Source organism: Podarcis gaigeae (genome assembly GCF_964106915.1).
Source record: "Podarcis gaigeae genome assembly, chromosome: 1".
Classification (NCBI taxonomy): Eukaryota; Metazoa; Chordata; class Lepidosauria; order Squamata; family Lacertidae; genus Podarcis; species Podarcis gaigeae.
This window is the reverse complement of record NC_139678.1, coordinates 113,714,686-113,733,848: the sequence shown is the minus strand read 5'-3', so window position 1 is coordinate 113,733,848 and position 19,163 is coordinate 113,714,686. Positions and strand designations below refer to the sequence as shown.

The 19,163-nt window shown below is 42.7% G+C and overlaps 1 protein-coding gene and 1 long non-coding RNA gene across 11 annotated transcripts in view; one reads left to right on the top strand and one right to left on the bottom strand.

The window, feature by feature from the left end:
* The window catches only part of LOC310833647, a 233,022-nt gene that overhangs the window by 88,267 nt on the left and 125,592 nt on the right, over positions 1-19,163 (top strand). The gene's annotated exons all lie outside the window — the stretch shown is intronic.
* Positions 1-19,163, bottom strand: part of ZNF385B (zinc finger protein 385B) — a 183,178-nt gene that overhangs the window by 54,193 nt on the left and 109,822 nt on the right. For all 10 annotated transcript variants that reach the window (XM_083710183.1, XM_083710180.1, XM_083710178.1 and 7 more), the window contains one exon: positions 10,328-10,470. In XM_083710183.1, coding sequence (XP_083566309.1) covers positions 10,328-10,470 — 143 coding nt within the window. The remainder of the gene's footprint in view (positions 1-10,327; positions 10,471-19,163) is intronic.

The window sequence follows — 19,163 nt, the reverse complement described above, 5'->3', positions numbered from 1 at the left end:
TTTTTAAAAAACCATATGGGATTTCTTATAACTTTCATCACAAACACATTTTTTTCAAAAAAGGAATTCAATGATTTAGGAGGGAAACTAATGCCTGCATTGCAGGTATCCGATACCATGAATTGCTGTGGCTCTGATTATCTCCACACAGCATCAGACAAGGAATTAAGACAGAGAGAGCGAGAGCGAGTGAGCAGATAAATGCATTTTCTGCATATGCTATTTAGAACCTAGGAATTTACCTCTTTAAATCTGGGAATGAAAGATAGTCTCATCAGGCCTCACAGCACTGAGGGCACTTTCACAAGGCTATTTGGGGACTCAGTGCTCCCTATTCATGTAAAATTTTCAGGGCTGACCCACCCATGAGGCAAGGTGATCACCTCAGGAGGCAGGATATCCTGATGTCAATCTTTCTTCCTCGTCCCTTGTTCCTGATGTAGTTCCTCCCTGACTCCCTTCTTCCCTGGCGGAGAGGAAGCCCATTTTGGGGTTCACCTCAGGTGCTGAAATATCTTGGGCACCTGCACAACATCATCCTCAACAAAGTGTGGACCCATATTATTTTGCCATTTAATCTGGATTTACCAGTAATGCAGACAATCCAGCAAGTTAAAAGTAACAACCCAGAAATTGTAAATTTGCATTAAACTGTGTGTGTGTGTATGAGGCGAGATGGCATTTTATGACATCATGTAAAATCTTGTTTGCATGAGCTGCACGATATCCATGGTAAGCTGCCACACCATGTGTCAGCACCCTAGTGCTTTTTTCTCCTTGAAAAATGGGTGCTGGTACTCACCATGACGTTGTTACAGTAAGCGCCACACTTTTTAACAACAAGAGGTGCCGGTACTGCATACCCCTGAGTACCCCCTGGAGGAAACAAAGCACTGAAGCACCCCATATCTATGGATTCAGTTCGAGAAACAACTGGAAGTATTTAAGGTTTTTTCTATCCCCTCTGCCTTTTGTCCATCTTTCAGTTTTATCCCACCATAGTTTATCCATAAACACGCCTGTAACCCACTTTATAGGAAAAAAAGACTAGCCTGCCACAGCTCTGTCTCTCACAAGCAGAGCAGAACAAGGAAATATGGATGCAGACTAGCAGAAATTTGTCTGAATAAGAGGAGTACCTGCAGTGTATAAGTTGCCAAGTGAGCAAATAATTATATTCTTCAACTGTGGTCTTTCAGAAAAGAAATTAGAATGTGCAACTACCCCCACCTCACTATCCTTTTCTCCTGCTGTGTCTAAAGCTCATCCCCTTTTGTCTGAAAGTGACAAACCCAGTTTGGGCAGTAACAAAAGAATGCAAATGGTGAGGCTGCCAGGTAAACATAAAGCTCATTCCCTCACAGCTATGGGATAACAGAGAGCACAAGGTGTTATCCATTCCTATGCAAATACACTATGTAGTGTGATACCACTCTGATGCTCAGTGCAACCCGATTCCCTAATGCTGGATGAGCTTTCTTTCTTTCTTTCATCCATCATGCCTTTGCTCTGAAGATGTAAGAAGCTTCTTCTATGGAAGGAGCCATAGATCAGCAGTACAGCCCATTCTTTGCATATAGAAGGTCCCTGGTTCAGTTCCTGGTGTCCTTACTTTAAGAGGACCAGGTAGGAGATAGAATCATAGAACTATAGAGTTTGAAGGGACCAACTCCTAGTCCAACTCCCTGCAATAATAATAATAATAATAATAATAATAATAATAATAATAATAATTTATTTATACCCCACCCATCTGGCTGAGTTTCCCCAGCCACTCTGGGCGGCTCCCAATCAAATGTTTAAAACAGTACAGCATTAAATATTAAAAACTTCCCTAAACAGGGCTGCCTTCAGATGTTTTTTAAAGATAGGATAGCAGGAATATGCAGCTGCCCCATACAAGGATCGAACCTGCAACCTTGGTGTTATCAGCACTACACTCTAACCAACTAAGCTATCCAGCTGACTCCCACAAACACTCATATTGACCATGGAATGACATAGCATCATTCTGAGGGTGGTCAATGGGAAGCAGCTGCCACTACAAACCATTTTTTAAGGGGTGGGGAGGGCCATTGCTCTGCCAAGTAAGTAAAGGTAAAGGGACTCCCGACCATTAGGTCCAGTCATGGCTGACTCTGGGGTTGTGGCGCTCATCTCGCTTTATTAGCCGAGGGAGCAGGCATACAGCTTCCAGGTCATGTGGCCAGCAGGACTAAGCTGCTTCTGGCGAACCAGAGCAGCACACGGAAACGCCGTTTACCTTCCCGCCGGAGCGGTACCTATTTATCTACTTGCAGTTTGACGTGCTTTTGAACTGCTAAGTTGGCAAGAGCAGGGACCGAGCAACGGGAGCTCACCCCGTTGCGGGGATTCAAACCGCCGACCTTCTGATCAGCAAGTCCTAGGCTCTGTGGTTTAACCCACAGCGCCACCTGCATCCCAAGTAAGAACAAGTAAGTACCCACCTGTAAAGCTGGCATATCATTTCACTGTCTCTCCCCCACCCCCAATCTCTGAAGTGTTTCTCCCAAATTTACCACCTGCAAGTGGGACCACCAATTTGGGAAGGCATTTTCGCTAAGTCCTATAGTTTATATCCATTTGAGTTGTAGAGAAAGTTCAGAAAATATGCAGGTAGTAGACATAAAAAGTCAGAAATCACAGATGGAATTGGATAGGATCTGCAGTGGCCTGAGGGTATAGCTTCCCTTCCTTACACACAAGGGCCAACACAATTTGGTGCCTAAGGCAGAAAATCCAAATGTCACTCTTGTGGGTGGTGAAACGTAATAATAAATAAAACAATTGGCAATTTGTTGTCTATAATGACCTAACAGTAGGGCTGCCTCTGTCCTGATCTGCTTCCTTCTCACTCCTTGCCTAGCTCTTTTTTGCTTCTGCTGCGAACCGAAGATAAAATTTGCGACCTGGCTGGAGCTTCAAAATTAGTTAAAGAAATCACAGAATTAGTGACCCATATACTGATAACAGAAGACCTGCAATCAGATCTGTTCCCCCATTTGGTGGATCTAACATGGGTTTTTCAATAAAGTGTGAAGGGGGAACTTCATCCTGTTTTTATACTCAGCAGAATGAAAGCATATTGCAGACCAGGAATCTCGGATCGACGATGAAGACTGTTAAACTAGAAAGCTGCAAGTGCCTGTTTTTCATGGCCTAACAGCTTATACTGCTAATTTTGCTATGTCTCCCAAAATAAAATAGCTGGAGGGGAAAAGGCTGTAAAAAATCAAGATACAAAATATTAAGCATAAAGGTATCAAGACTCCAAAGTACAAAGTTGGCCCTGTCGAAAGCACTATGTGAATTAGTACATCCTTCTGCTAAAATCAATTATTAACATTTCACCAGCAAAATCCATTAACCAACATCTTTTTTTAAAAAAACCCCATATGTTAAAAGTTAATTTTGGAGGAGGATCAATGACAGACAGCTCCTTGAAGACAAAGAAAACAGGCCTAAATCATAAACAGAGGAGATTAAAGACAAGGGGCTTTCAATCCATAAAGCTATAAATAAATAGTGTAGATCAGAGGAAGTAGGAAGATGGTTGTTTGCTGCACAATATAACATGGTGCCTGGTAACTGCTAACAGCTCGTTTTCAGAAACCTTTATGGTTTCATATATTTCATTTTATAAGTAGAGGTAATACTATTAAATCCAACTTTGTTGAGTTCTGCTCTTCAAAATTTGTACTTGTTCAGAAGCTTCCCTTGTAAATGTCTGCAAGTCCTTATTGTTGGTACCAAATCCTCATTCTAGAGGTGGGGAGCATGTTGCAATACTGATTTTAAAAAAACACATAACTGGTGATGTGTGCACAATATTCACACAAGACACCATACAGAATTCTAAGTAGATGAAGAGCCAGAAGAAAATATACAGTGGTACCTCAGGTGAAGAACTTAATTCGTTCTGGAGGTCCGTTCTTAACCTGAAACTGTTCTTAACCTGAGGTACCACTTTAGCTAATGGGGCCTCCCGCTGCCGCTGTGCCACTGCTGCACGATTTCTGTTCTCATCCTGAAGCAAAGTTCTTAACCCAAGGTACTATTTCTGGGTTAGCAGAGTCTGTAACCTGAGGCGTCTGTAACCTGAGGCGTCTTTAACCCGAGGTACCACTGTAACTTGCAAAACCCATGTCTGTTAAATCATGAGGGTTTTGGGTAAGCACTGAGCGTACCATGAAAAGTATTTCCCCTTTCCGACAGGAGGCTGTTCTACTATGTGGTTGGCAGTCTCTCCTTCTCTTGAGCTGCTTCTGACACAGTTTAGAGGCAAAAAGTTCAATAGGGAATTAGCCTGACTGCATTGTACCTGTGGCATCTACGGTATACAAAGTAGCTGGAACTTATTTCGCTCAGGAATTCTTTATCAGTAGGACTGTCATGGCCCCGAGGTTGGAGATGCACACCCCTTTGAAGAATGAGGCCAAGTATCAGGAGTGGAATCTGTTCCCAGGGAACAGAAGCACATGCATAAGAGGAGTCTGCTGTGCCTAAGGAGGTCACACTGCCCTAGTGACTCCAGCTCAAAGCCCTCGTGGAACCTTCCCCAGCTCTGTGAGCCAAAAACTATGAAAGGAGGCTGGACTCCATTAAATGAAGAGACTTTGCGCACAGAAGGCAGAGTTGGCTACTATTCAGAGCCGCAGCACCTATCGAAACCTCCTTTTGAGGATGACTTCTCAACATTTGAGCTCTTCTTTCATTGAGTCTCCAACCTGAGCCCAGCACACCAATTAAGCCTTGCCTCGCGCTGTTTGCCCAAACCTGAACCTCAGTACTGCTGGGGACTGATGCTTGAAGCAGAACAGGTTTAGCATGAAGAGTGCAACTATTTCAAATGCCAAGAAGATATTAAAGTAAATAAATAAATCAGGAATGGTACTGAAGGGACAGCTTCCTGAACATGCACTCCTAGAAACCAAGTGAGCTGCCTGACAATGAATTCTAAGCTCTTTTGATGGGGTTTTGGATAGTGATGGAAGGAATTCCCCCAGTCGAGGCTGACAATTGGTTTTCAAAACCAATCTATTTACCCCAAAACTTAGTAAACAATTTGGCTTATTCCAAGCAAAACTGGACCCTGTCAAACCTGTTGATGTCATCTGGTGTGAGATGGGTCTTGCCATTCCAACCTCACCTCCTCAGCAAGTCTCTGAGCCTCCTCCTCCCCACCCAACTATTGGTCCTGCTCCTCTCACCCGGCTGCTTACCTGGCTTGCTGACACAGCAGTGGAGGAATTGAAACATCTCTCTTAGTCCCACATCCTCTTGTTTTGGTGTACTCTTGAAGCCTAGCTTGTACCCACAGTACCGTGGCAAAGGAGAGAGAAACCTCCCTCTCTTTCCTTCATTATATCACTGCTGATGGAAAGGTGAATAAGTGCATGGGTACAGCTCTGCCCTCGCCGGTCCTGGAAGGATCCTTTAAAAAAGTCCCATATGCTCAGAGACTTTGTCCTGATAATTGGGGGATATAGGGAGCCCAGAGAACTTATTCTTTAGATGTCCCTTTTATGAAGAGGCACGTAGTGAGACCATTGATCCCCTGCTGGTGAGGCTCGCTGATCTCCTGGAAAAGCAAAAATTTGACCTTCTCCTGTTAGGCAAAGATCATAAGACGACCTGGATGGTCACCAGATTCTGTGTACAGATCTGTAGGTGCAGACCACCCCCCAACCCAAACTAGTTCGTTAAGAAAATCCCCAAACTCGGTTCCATGGGTGACTCTGGGTCATCTCTGCGCTAGCTTATCTTAAAGTTTCGAGTGTCTATACACTTATCCCATTTATAAATTTTAAATTTATTGTTGTACATTGTTTTAAATGTTTGCTTTCCTTCTGGGATTGTACGCCCAAGTGTGTTTTATAAGCTGGTATCCGACCATAATAAATTATCTATCTATCTATCTATCTATCTATCTATCTATCTATCTATCTGCATGGGTAAGAGATGACTTAAGTTCTTCTCCATCTCAGGTTAAAGTCCAAGCCAAATAAGATCTTTGGGTGCTGTAATGCTCATCTCAAAACTGAGCTACTATGAACCACCAGGATTCCAATGAAGGAGGTTCAAGGTTTGATGGCAATACTAGTTTCTATAATGTTATATATTTTGTACTTGTTTCATTAATATAATTTTATTGCTGATCTTATGCTGTTCACTGCCATTATGTATTTTTCCTTAAAGCTGGCAGTATATACATTTTTGCAAATTAATAAGCAAAAGCTTCTCTTTGCCCATAGTTTTGCCTGGGGCCATGCACTGTGACTACTCCTATCAAGTAACTATCAAGGGCTCATGACCAGTTTTTCAGCTTACAGCACTGCCACTTATAACATGACACTGCCCACGTGTGACAAAATCCAGCAATATATATATATAGTTTTGATGTAGGAAAGAGAGGCAAAGCGACACCTCCCAGACTGTCACCCACATTTAAATAAATATGTGCCACATACTTATTATCAGATTCTCAGATTCGGCTGCTTTGAAATGAATACATTAATATTTAAAGGTATTACTTATTCTTGTTTTCAAGATTGCAAATGCTATTCTATCAGCTTTCTCTAATACTTTGTACTGAAACACAAAGTCTGTCAGCAGAATTTATTTACAAGTAATAGGGGAAACTTCTGAGAGGGAGAGAGACAGAAAGAGGAAGAATGAAAAGCAACAGCTGGCGTTGGTTCAACCCCCAGTGTCTGGCAGTGCTGATAATAGAGGCTCCTCCCCACCCTTGAAATTACAATTATTATATAATGCTTTGCATATCTTGTAACTATTATGCATGAGCAAACTGTATGTACGCACTGGACGGCATGATCCACAAAATGACTCGAGTCACTCTTCTTTCCAATGCTATGAGCTTGTTATTTACACAATGGGTCCCTGCTGAATAACCTCAACAGGGCAATGCTGGCTTTGCAAACATGCAAGATATTGGTTTTAAATGGTATGCAATATAAGCTTATAGGAAAATTCTGTTGGAATCTATTTGGGAACTATTTTGAGAGCATCAAGAAAAGGAATTATAAAAATGAAGGTTAAGAGTGACATAGGACTTTTTGAAGCTTATCTCCCCCCCCCCCCCCCAAAAAAAAATATTAGCTAAGAAACCCTTCTACCTCCTTTTTGGGGTGGGTGGGTTATGCCATATACTAAATTATAAGGGGGAAGGGAAGTGCTATCCTTCAAAACCAGTGCTGTACACTGTATACACAACCCACAACTTAATGCAGTGATTAAGCGGAGAGTCTTTTTCATCAGTTTGGCATCCTAATATTAAATTATTAAGGTTCAACCCACAGGCTAGGTACTTTACAGAGATTGGAAAGAGACGGTTCCCAACAGTCAACGTAAGATGAAATACATGATAAATAAGGGGTCGGGAAATGCAAGGGGCAGAAGAAGCAAATCCTATGGGGGAAGGATGGCCTGAGCAAATGTAATATTTCAACACTTCATGGAGATGGATGAAACAATGCACACACTGTGGGGTGGGGAGGGCGGATTCAAAAGATGAGGTGCAGCAAAGGAAAAGGCACAAAGGCAGGAGATGAAAGCGGAAACTCCTGAACTTAAAATGAAGACTGGTGGTGAGCAAAGAGAATGAGGTGGCAGAGAAGGCAAAGGAGGAGGGGGGGGGGGAACCAGTTCAGAAGGAATGGGAGAATGCAGGCACTTCAGGTTGAGTAACAGAAGCCTGAATGAAGCTCTATAGATAAACAAGCATGGCACGTTTTGTCGAGTGAAGAGAACTAATGCACACTGAGGCCTGTGCAAAACCAAAACAGTAACGATGCAAATATGTTTCATGACACTGCACTGGCAGCTCAAGCATTTAAATGCTTAATAATCCCATTGTGGTCCCAAAGAGCTCAGACAGCAAGGGGCCAAGGCAGGTTGGTTGCCGCTGTACCAGCAAGAGCTCCTAGCGAGCAACTTGCTCGGACAAAGGCTGGAGCTGAACCGAGGCCCTCGGGTTAGAATTGATTGATTGATTGATTGATTGAAAATGGGAGATATATAGCCGCTCCAGCAACATATCTCTAATTCCTCGCATCCAGAAACGCAAGAAGGGCTTTCACTCTTGCTCGAAGCTTGGCCTTGCCCTCACCCGTTCTGGAAGGCTCCTTTAGAAGAGTCCCGTACGCACAGAGATTTTGCGCCTGCCCATTAGGGGAAATAGGAAAGCCCCAAACACATATTTTTTAGATGTCCTTTTTATGTTGAGATTCGCAGAGACACCATTGATCCTTTGCTGAAGAGGTTCGCCGATCCTTCAAACAAGTCTAAACTTAATTCTCTCCTCTTAGGCAAAGATCACAAGACGACCTGACTGGTAGCCAGATTCTGCGCCCAGATTTGTAGCCACAGATCATCCTCTAGAATAAAATAGCTTACTAGGGAAATGCTGAAGTCGCCCTTTGGGGTGCCTCAGGGTCAATTTTTAGGGTAGCCCAAATCTCAGTTGTACGGGTGTATGTATATATCTCAATTTTAACGCATGAGCTATTGCTGCAATCTGCTCTGATTGTATATTGTATCTTTATGAACACTGTTTTTATTGTGTTATGTGAGCGGGTCTTTGACCGTAATAAATTATCTATCATCTATTTATTTATTTTATATACAATCCTTCATCTGAGGATCCTAGGTTTACAGTATAAAAATAACTGTTCATACTAACTTTGTTTTGGAGAGATCCTTTGTATTTGTGAACCCTCACAAATATTCCTGTTATATTCCTGTGTGTATGGACTAACAGATGGACCATGGTGGCTAAGAGGATTACTCTGCAAGGCTGGAAAGACAAACATCAACTACCTAACACCCAATGAAGATCTCACTGCCCATCTTAAATTACATGGCTTGTAATTATATATTTCATTTGGAGATTTTGAACTGCTTATGCTAATTTTGCACATTTACATCAGAACTAAGAGAATATTCTTATTGTTAATCTCAATACTGTTCTATTATTTATTATTATTTGCTTGCCTTTATCTTTTTCTTTCTACTATATTCTCAAATTAAAACAAAACAAAACAAAAACAAAAACGAGTAACATTAATGTGGAAATATTGCTTGCTAACTCTGAAATGTTTTGCAAGATTTAGCACTAAGCCTTATGCAACCGGACTGACTGAACAGTTATTAGGAACATAATATAGAGGCAGGTATACTACAATAACTTCTCCAGTTTCCTAGATACAAAAAAAGAGAGTTGTAGAGTTACATGCAATTTAAAAACCATCCAAACCAATTTCCATTCTCTAAGGGAGAGCCGTGAATTCATTGCTTCTCCCAACCTCGAGTTACACACACCAAATCACCAACGTGCCACAAACAGAACACAGGTGCAGAAAGCCAGGTGCACAGACTCCATATGACACAACCGCAGCCTTCCTAACCTCTTCCTAACCCTCCAGATTTCTTGGACCATTGGCCCCAGCCACTATGGCCAATATTCAGGAGTGGTGAGAGGGGGACTCTGAAGCATCATCGGGGCATCAGGGAGAGGAAGGCTGCCCTAGCACAGTGAGCAAAGCTGTATCCTAAGGGAAGGCAAACATTGCCTGCTGTTTCACTGATCAAGTCTCATAAGCTCAGTGCAAAAGGGAGGGGGAGTTTAAATATCTCTTTAATGGCTGCCCAGGAAGGAAATAATCCGCTGGTGTCTGTAGAAAGTTTCAGACAGGGATCAGGGCAAAGAGAGGAGAGATTAGGTGTATCAAAATTAACAGGTGGGTGAATATAACGCTTATTTTTCATCCTACCTCTCAATATTTCTACAAGAAGCTGTGCTCACAAGCCAAAGTTTACGAAGCAAGCTGTATAGGTGGCAAGCATTCACAAAGGTCAAATGATTCATTAAGCACTGGGACAAAGATTTCTGGGCAATAGTGGCTGGTGAGGAGGCACACCGGTGCTCCAAAACAATGAGCAACTGAGACTTGCCAAGTGGGAGCGGGGAGTTAGGAGTTTGGCACGGTGCAGCATCGGATCGGTCCCACTTCACCACACCACCATGCCAAGCTTCCTGTCTGTCTGCTCTCTCAGTAAGCGCCAGAGACCCACCATATTGGAAAGCCAGGAGAGGACCAGTGCTCCACCATGGCCTCACCAGTCTCTGCTGCTCCTGGGATCATAGCTCCAGTCTACCTTTTTCTAAGATTTATGACTCCATCGGCAATGAGCAACATGTGATGTGCTTCACTGTAGGGAGCAAAGAAAGCAAAAAAGGAAGGGCAGTTGGGTGGTTGGGTGGGGAACTGCAACATTGGTTACTCACGGTATTGAAATTTGGGAAAAGTCCGACAGCAGGACTGCCATCCACTGGGAAGGACATAAATGGTTTGACATCCAGGGAGGGCTGCATCATGAGCGTTGGCGTGCGGACAAGGGTAGGGAGCGTAGTTGTGTGGCACGTGCTGCCTGCAGAGAGAAAAATATTTATATAAAAAAGGATTTATTTAATTTTAAAACCCCCCACACTTTAATCCACACTGTAGGCATTAAAACATGCCTCCCCCCAAATCCTTACTGGTGAATTTTGTTTGAACCTAAACATCACCATTTGGTGGTAAGAATGAATGCAATTTGTCCTCATAAAGAACAAAAAGGACTTTTACATCATCAGAACTGTTTGGAGCCTGCAAAGCTGAGAAACTTTGCCCCAGCAACCAAGGCTAGAAGTTTCAGTTCATAAAAAGGTCCTTAAGAAGTACATGTTGCACGATGTTCTACAATGTATGTGTGTCACATGGTTTTTAGATGATGCAAATTAATTGCACATTCAACTGAGGATTTTGCTAATTATTAAAACCAGGCATATGAAAAATAGGTTTTATTACAATTATTTATATTTATCACAGCACTGCCATAACTACATAAGGCTAAAGAATGCACTACTATAAATTATCCCACTCCGATGAACTATCTACCAAATCCATAGTCCCTTACAACCTCAGTCTATGAATCAATTATATTAGTTTGACAAGCAATGAGACAGCTTCATAATCCATCTGCTTTTTCAGTTCAAACCACCCAGTTCATTATCTTTCCCACTTAGCTCATCAAAACAACCTCAACTCCCATCAGTCTCATCTAGTAATCCTTTACTGTATGCTTCTCCCTATGTTTTTCTATAATTCTTGTTTTAATAAGGAAGTAATATACTGCCGTTTCTCATTATGCCAAACCTCCTCGAGTTTTCGGTCAACTGATCTACCTTCCTCAAAACTGCCAGCCACAAAAGCTCTTCAAATTTACATTTCCATCAAACGGGTGTCTTCCTCCACCTTCCAACAGATTGTTTCAAAGCACGAAGATAAAACGAAGAGCCCAATCATAGCCTCAAGCATTTTGGCTCTCCAGAAAAATATTAAAAATTGTGCCCTCTGTACGTGCAACTTACCTGACCATGACTTGTCAAGCCTGTTAAGTATACAGGCTACACACCAAATATATTATATGGCATCAACTGACTTTATTTGAAGGCTAAAGGCCAAATGTTTAAGAAGAAACAGGAAGAGCACACAAAACAAGCAGACTTGCTGCTCTTTGCTAGCTGCACACACACAGCTCATATTCTACAGGCTACACAGGACAAAAAAGTTGTTCCTTAAAGATACATCAGCACCATTTTTTAAAAGTTGCACACATCACAAAGCCAAAGCAGAGATTCTCCTTCGTACAAATCACTTATTATTCCATTCTGATAGTGATGGCGGACAGATGTCTCCACTGTGATATTTGCCTCAATAACTCTATGCCAGCAGTTGCTGACATGGCACCCATGAGTGCACTGGTGCCCTTCGGATCTTCTCCTGGTGCCCACAAAGTTCACCACCGCCACTCCCTTGGTCCTGAAGTGCTCAGAATGGGTACCCTTTCCCTCCCTTGCTCAAAAATCCAAATGTGCCCATTAGTCTAAAAGGGTTAGCGATCCCTGCTTTATTCATAGAATCCCAAAGGGCTGTTGAATACTTGCCTATGTTCCATACCTGGCCTCAGAATCTTTCACTGCCTCATCCACATCTTACATTCCAAGGGATTAAATAGCACAAGGTGATTTGCTGGAAACAGCCATCCCCCGGCAGACCTTCCAAGTGTCCCTATTTTCCAGGGACAGTCCTGGATTTATAGAAACCGTCCTGGTTTCTGATTTGATCCCGGAATGTTCTGCTTTTCCTTAGGATGTCCCTATCTTCATCGGAGTAATACTGGAAGGTACAGAGTTATGCAACCCCCAAGCCAAGGAGATAACCAGTTATACAACCTTTAGTAAACGTATGAAAGCAGCCCTGTATAGGGAACTATTTTTAACGTTTAATGTTGTATTATGTTTTTATATATGTTGGAATCTGCCCAGAGTGGCTGGGGCAACCAGTTAGATGGGTGGGATATAAGTGATATAAATAATAATAATTATTATAATAATAATAATGGAACAGGACATCCCTGTTTCATTGGAGAAATGTTGGAGAGTATGCCCTGGAGATATTATTTCTGACACATACTAATATATTAATGCTTCCATGAGTTTTATTCGTTTATTAACTTTATGTACCCTTCATCACAAGATCTCAAGAGCGGTTCACAGAATAAAACTTTCACCACAGCAGCAACAAGGGGAAGGCCAAGTCCCCACAGACCTCTTGCTGTTTTGGTTCTGTGTATGCTGGAGCATTATATTACTTGATTTGGCATCTCATCTCAATCAATCACCACTAAGGCTGGGTCGAGACACGTCAAAGAAGCGTTTCAGTTAAATGCGTTGTAAATTTAAACAGGGGAAAAACAGGTAGAGAAAAATTGGACTCCACACCGCCCTCTGGTGGCACCATGTTATATTGCACATAAATCACTTTTTCTTTGCCAATTTAGCTGAGTTTTGTTTTACTTCCAGGGTTATAGGAAATTGGTTGTGGGAGAAGAATAGTGGACTTGATGGACCTTAGGTCTAGTCCTGCGGGGCTCCTCTTAAGTGCACTTTTATATGCCCTGGTGAGTGCTCTTTTAAACCTCACTCACTAGATAAATGGTCATACCTGTCAAATAAACTCCCTTCATTCTTCCTCTCATGCTGTGTACTCTGTTGAGTACCTGGTCAACATGGCTTAAAAAGGACTTGCTTAAAGCTGAGCCATCTCTGGCAAAGCTGCTACCCCACCTTTTGTCTTTTGTGCAACTTATCTTGGTCCTTGTTGTTTGTGCTGTCATTCAGGCCTCATGTTTGCACTTATTTTTAGGCACTGAGATTACTAGCATTTTGAAAACTATATAGCATGAGAAGTGGCTGACAAAGTGAATAATCACAAACTGTTGTTAATGTCCCTACCCGGCTGGCTGTGTTTCTACTTTATGAGGAATTTATCCTGACAGATAATGTGCAAAAAATACAATCCAACTTTCCTCCCCCATTGTTTACTGAATGCAAAACTTTCTTTAAAATCTTCTAAGTAAGTCGGTGCCTGTAGTTTGCATAAGCCCTGAGAAGCACGTTGACAGTTGTGCTTAATTATCTGTAAGTCAGGAGCTTATTCAAGTGTATTCATAAATACAAAAAAAATACTGCTAAAGGCACTCTAACATGCAAATACCATCCTCTGTAAATCTGCACGTGGGGGGGGGGGGAGCAGGAAAAGAAAACTGGAGGAGAACGTCTAAAGCTTTAACAGCTCGCTCTGAGTAATTAACCATAAGTCCAGTACAATATCCACATGTTATATTTAATTACGTATCTTTCCTTCAATTGGATGTTACAGTTATTGTCAAATTGAAGTCTGTCAGTACACTCTGATGCTCATCAATTGTTTATCGCTCTGTATAATAGAATGTCATTGCACAGCCCCAACTAGAGGATTTGCAGTGCTGCGTCACAATCCTGGAATTGCATGAATTCAGAGGTGGGTAGAGGAACAAAAGTGAAGGCAGGTAGCACAACAGCAGGGGCCATGGCATGGGAATGAGAAGGGAGCGACACTGAGAAGGGAGCAAGTTTGCTACACAAGAGTATCAAATTAATTTTAGTTGTGCAACCTGAATTTTGCTGGTATGTAAGCATGCAGGTGACGCTGTGGTCTAAACCACTGAGCCTCTTGGGCTTGCCTATCAGAAGGTTGGCGATTCGAATCCCCACAACGGGGTGAGCTTCCATTGCTCGGTCCCAACTCCTGCCAACCTAGCAGTTCAAAAGCACGCCCAAAAGTGCAAGTAGATAAATAGGTACCGCTCCGGTGGGAAGGTAAACGGCATTTCTGTGCGCTGCTCTGGTTTCACCAGAAGCGGCTTAGTCATATTGGCCACATGATCTGGAAAAACTGTTGGCAGACAAACACCGGCTCCCTCAGCCTGTAAAGCGAGATGAGCGCCGCAACCCTAGAGTCATCTGCAACTGGACTTAACTGTCAGGGGTCCTTTACCTTTTAAGCACCCTTACAATTTGCATTTGTAGGTACCCATTGCTTTCTAACCTCAAGGGAGTTAGCATTTCCCCATGACTCATCACCACTTGAGCAAAGGGAGCACTTAATACCCAAAAGCATTTAGCCTGAAGCCATCAGCATTCAAAACGAAAAGCTTCCCACAAAACAAAAAAATAATACATAATAGGGTACAGGGCATAATGCTGTGATCCCTGAATATCTGACAGCCACAGCACACTCCCCCCCCCCTTAAACTTCAGTGTGTGTGCCTTGGCACACAGCTTGGGAATTGTGCACACATTGAGTAAGCTTTCTCACGGAAGCCAGAGAAGAGTCCAAGGGTCAAACACACAACCACAGCTTCAAATGATGGCTAAATGGGAACCCTAAAAAGCGTCAGGCGCAGTCGACATTGGTGCCAATGTGTCCTGAAGCAGCACTTAGGTCGCTCCTTGAGAGTTTGCTTTCCTGTCGCCGTTTCTTGATCTCTTGTAGCTGCCAGTATTCAGAGGGAGCCAGCAATTCTGTCTGTACAAGCTCTAGGTAAGACTGACATGAGAAGAAATACTGACTCATTGGCTCAGCTTTATGGTTTTTGTTCATCTTATTCTTATATACATATTTTAAAACGACCTGCTTTCAAGGTCATGCCGGGCGAGAAGATATAGGCAAGGACCATAAAGAAACAAATAAACACTCCAGCCTTCCAGGCTTCTCTCATTCCAGCACTGGGATGCAAGCAGTGCCCTCCCCACTTCTTAGCTGAACAGTATAGATCCAACTAAGGTGCACAGGTGGCCCGGTTTTCATCGTGATTGCAGAGTGCTGCATGGGGAGGCTTTGACCTCCTCATGCTGTGGCTGGGAAGAAAACTGACAGCTGTCACTTTGGCTGAAGCAACAGGCAGTTTTCATCTCCACCCTGGGTGCGTTGCAACTCCTCAGTTGATCTAGACCAATCGGCTGAGAAGCAGAGAGGATGCAATTTTCATTTACATCTTGGGGTGTGTGTGTGTGTGTGTGTGTGTTGAACTTCTCTAGCCAGCATGCTCCAATCTGAATGAAAACAACCCACCTGTTCCTACACAGATCAGCTGAGTAGGGAGAAGATATGGCATGTCTATGTTTGTGTGATTACATGTATGTTTGAGGTGTGGGTATCTGTACTCACCCACTTTGGGGTTTGCCCAAGCCACTGCTGGAATACAGTTCCAATAGCATTCTGTCACAGTTCTTAGGTTATCCCAAACTATGGTTTAGAGGTCATTGGGAATGTACTATAGAGAGCCACAGACATGTATGTGCATCTCATCCTCCCTTCTCCTCCTTCACGCATGAGAGGAGGAAAATTGAAGTTTCCACTTTTGGTAATATTTGCATATAATGGTTTAGCGCAGATGAGCCTTCATGAGTGAAATCTCAGGCTTGCGTACTCTCCTGTCCTTTCCCCCCCATGTGACCAAGAGGAGGGCTTCTGCAGAATACAGTTTTGCTTTGCAAGAATCTTAGCCTAGCATGATGTTGAAACCAAGGATCATTGTTTAAAAAAAATACCTTCTGGTCAGTTTCTAAGCAAGCTAACTTTAAAACATTACTTATGAAGCTGGCTTGTTTTAAACCAGGACTCCTGGTTTGTGTGTAATGATATGTAATGATATCATTATAAGCTGAAGTTCTTGGAAAGCACAGACGCCATTCTCCTGGCCATATGAGAGGAGAAGATGGGAGTGGAGGAGTCACTAATGTAAACCATGGTTTAACTTTACGTGTGAACTAGAACATTTTGTAGGAACTTGGGGAACAGTGGTTTGTTCTAAGGAGAGGTTGTTGTTTTTTAAATGATGAACTGCAGCTTGTTCCTTTCTTTTAAAAAAAGTATTTGGTCTCCTCCTCTCATGAGATGAGGAAATGGGGAGCAAGAGGCTGAGGTCCACCACAATGGATTCCTAATCACTAAAGTCATGGCTTAGGTTTATGCAAACCTGGTACCTCCCTCCTCCCAATGTTTTGGATTACAATTCTATTTAGCATAAAAGGTAAGGGTAAAGGGGACCCCTGACCATTAGGTCCAGTCGTGACCAACTCTGGGGTTGTGGCGCTCATCTCGCTATATTGGCCGAAGGAGCTGGCGTACAGCTTCCAGGTCATGTGGCCAGCATGACTAAGCTGCTTCTGGCGATCCAGAGCAGTGCATGGAAACACCGTTTACCTTCCTGCAGGAGCGGTACCTATTTATCTACTTGCACTTTGACGTGCTTTTGAACTGCTAGGTTGGCAGGAGCAGGGACCGAACAACGGGAGCTCACCCCGTTGCGGGGATTCGAACTGCCAACCTTCTGATTGGCAAGTCCTAGGCTCTGTGGTTTAACCCACAGCACCACCCGCGTCCCTTTCTATTTAGCATATCTGGGGGTTATTCCCATTGAACTCAGCAGGAATGCACAGCAGATGTGGATGGACTACTGCTCCTCTCATTCCCAGCCACTGGCCAAGCTGGCTAAGGATGATGGAAAATAAGAGTCTGAAGGTTCCACTACTGATGTATGTTTAACCATTTTTACCACTAAGAGCTACACAGAGCTCTAGAACTGTCTCCTAGCAACTTCACTGCAGTTGTAAAAATCCAAGCTAAACTACTAATTTTGTATTCAAGAACATACCAAAAAAATGTAACGAGCAAGGTTGAAAAATGCAGGAGGTGGATGACAGCCACGGATTAAATAATCAAGAGTGTGTTCCTATGCATGCTTAGGATCATTAGAATAAATCACAGTGTTCAGTACTGTTTACTCTTGGGAGACATGTGCACAGATTTGCAGCCTTAGAATGAGACCAGTACTTGCAAAATATATTAACACCCCACCCTTTCTGAGGCCACTGTCAAGCAAGTGTTTGCTATATTCTCCTTAAACATTTCTGACAATACTAGCAGGTTAAAGATAACCAGAGGGGCCAGCTATATTCACTTCCATCAAGAACTATCACATCAAACACAGAATCCCGCCAACGTTTCCTCTAAAGGTCAGGGACATTTACACCAATGCCCAATCAAATTTGTATGCAAATTGGACTTAAGCTAGCAAGAACACCGACACAAGAAAGATGTAGCTGCCAATTTTCATTATAACTATGAATGTAACAGATGTTTACAATTTAATTAGCATTTTAATGATAAGGACAATTTAGTGTGTAAAATACAGACGGTTTCGAACTGTTAGTCAACCTTGGGCACGCAAATATTCATTTGCAAGATTTGCATTCCGTTTTCAATGCAGCTTACCAAACACAGTATTACAAGACAGCTTAATAAACACAACATTACAAAATTCCAACAGGCCAGACACACAGTACCCCAAACTACAGAATAGCTGTAGTATTCTGTAGCAATGACTGATATATTCCTGATATTTCCCTATAAATTTAGGAATCTAAAGAGGACTGTGCACACACAAGAAGAACAGATTTAAAGATGGCAATGTGCCCTATTTTACAGAGGATGACACTGTGTTTGAAGGGCTCTCCAGTCCAATCCCAGTTTAAAGATAAAGAATTATAAGCAGAGAGAACAGGGAATGGCTTTGAAGTCCCCACCCCAACTACTGACACCTGGGCAGCAGACTGAGCAGGCGTACAGATGACCTGGCCAGTCTGCCCTGCCATGATGTTTCTATTTAAATTATAACAATTATTTATAAATTTGCATTTGTACTTGTAAACTTGCACATGCAACTGCTATGGCAACCTGTGTCCTATTTTGTCCTCGTGATACATCAAAGGCCATTCCTGAATTCAGGAATGGTTTTTCACAGGGTACAGGGAGTTCCAGCAATGGGTGCTTGAAAAACCTCGGTCCAGGGAATGAACACCACTGGAATCCTGACTATACTTCCATCAGTCATTCCCTCCCCACCACTTTAAAGCAATTTTTAAGCTTGCAAGTTATTTTATAGAAAGAAGATTGTTTACACGCACATTTCTCACTTTTTGTCTTACTTAGGCATCAAATTACCTGGATTGAAGAGTCTTTTAAGTTAAAACACGCCATGGATTTATTTTGCTACATTAGTTTCCTTGGTGCTTATTTTCCTTCTTTGCCTATTTCAGCAATGCCTTCTACAAACAAAATCCAAGGCAAAAGAACCAATAGGTTTTGCCAAAATGTTATCGCCCTTTGCCCAGAGCTCTGTATGCAATTCTGAAAGGCTGTAGAAGAAAAGCAGTGTTGCATGAGGGGGGGGGGAGCCACCCGCTTATCAACAGACCACTTGGGTGTCCGAATGACCCACTCACTCAAATGGATCAGCAATTCTCTTTACTCTAAGAGCTGTACACGTGACTTGGTTGCGTCCATTTAAATAAACGGAACAGTTACCTCTGTTACCGTAAGCCCTTTGTTCACATCAAGGCTCCTAAGCTCATAAGGTTGCATTGGATTTGGCACAGGCGTGCAATCATCAAAATGCTTGGAAGTTGTGTTCCAGTGAGTCCGACCATTTGCCAAGCTAGCTCAGTCCACTGCACTGGCCAGCAATGGGTTTCAGAGCTCAACCTGGGGAAGCCAAGGATTGAATCTGGCACCTGTTGCATGCAAAGTGCGCTCTGCCGCTAAGCTATTGATGTGGTGTGATCCCAAATCAAGCTCGAGCAAGTTCAAAGCCCAATCTGTGCCCACCTCAGACTGAAACTATTATAATTCAAG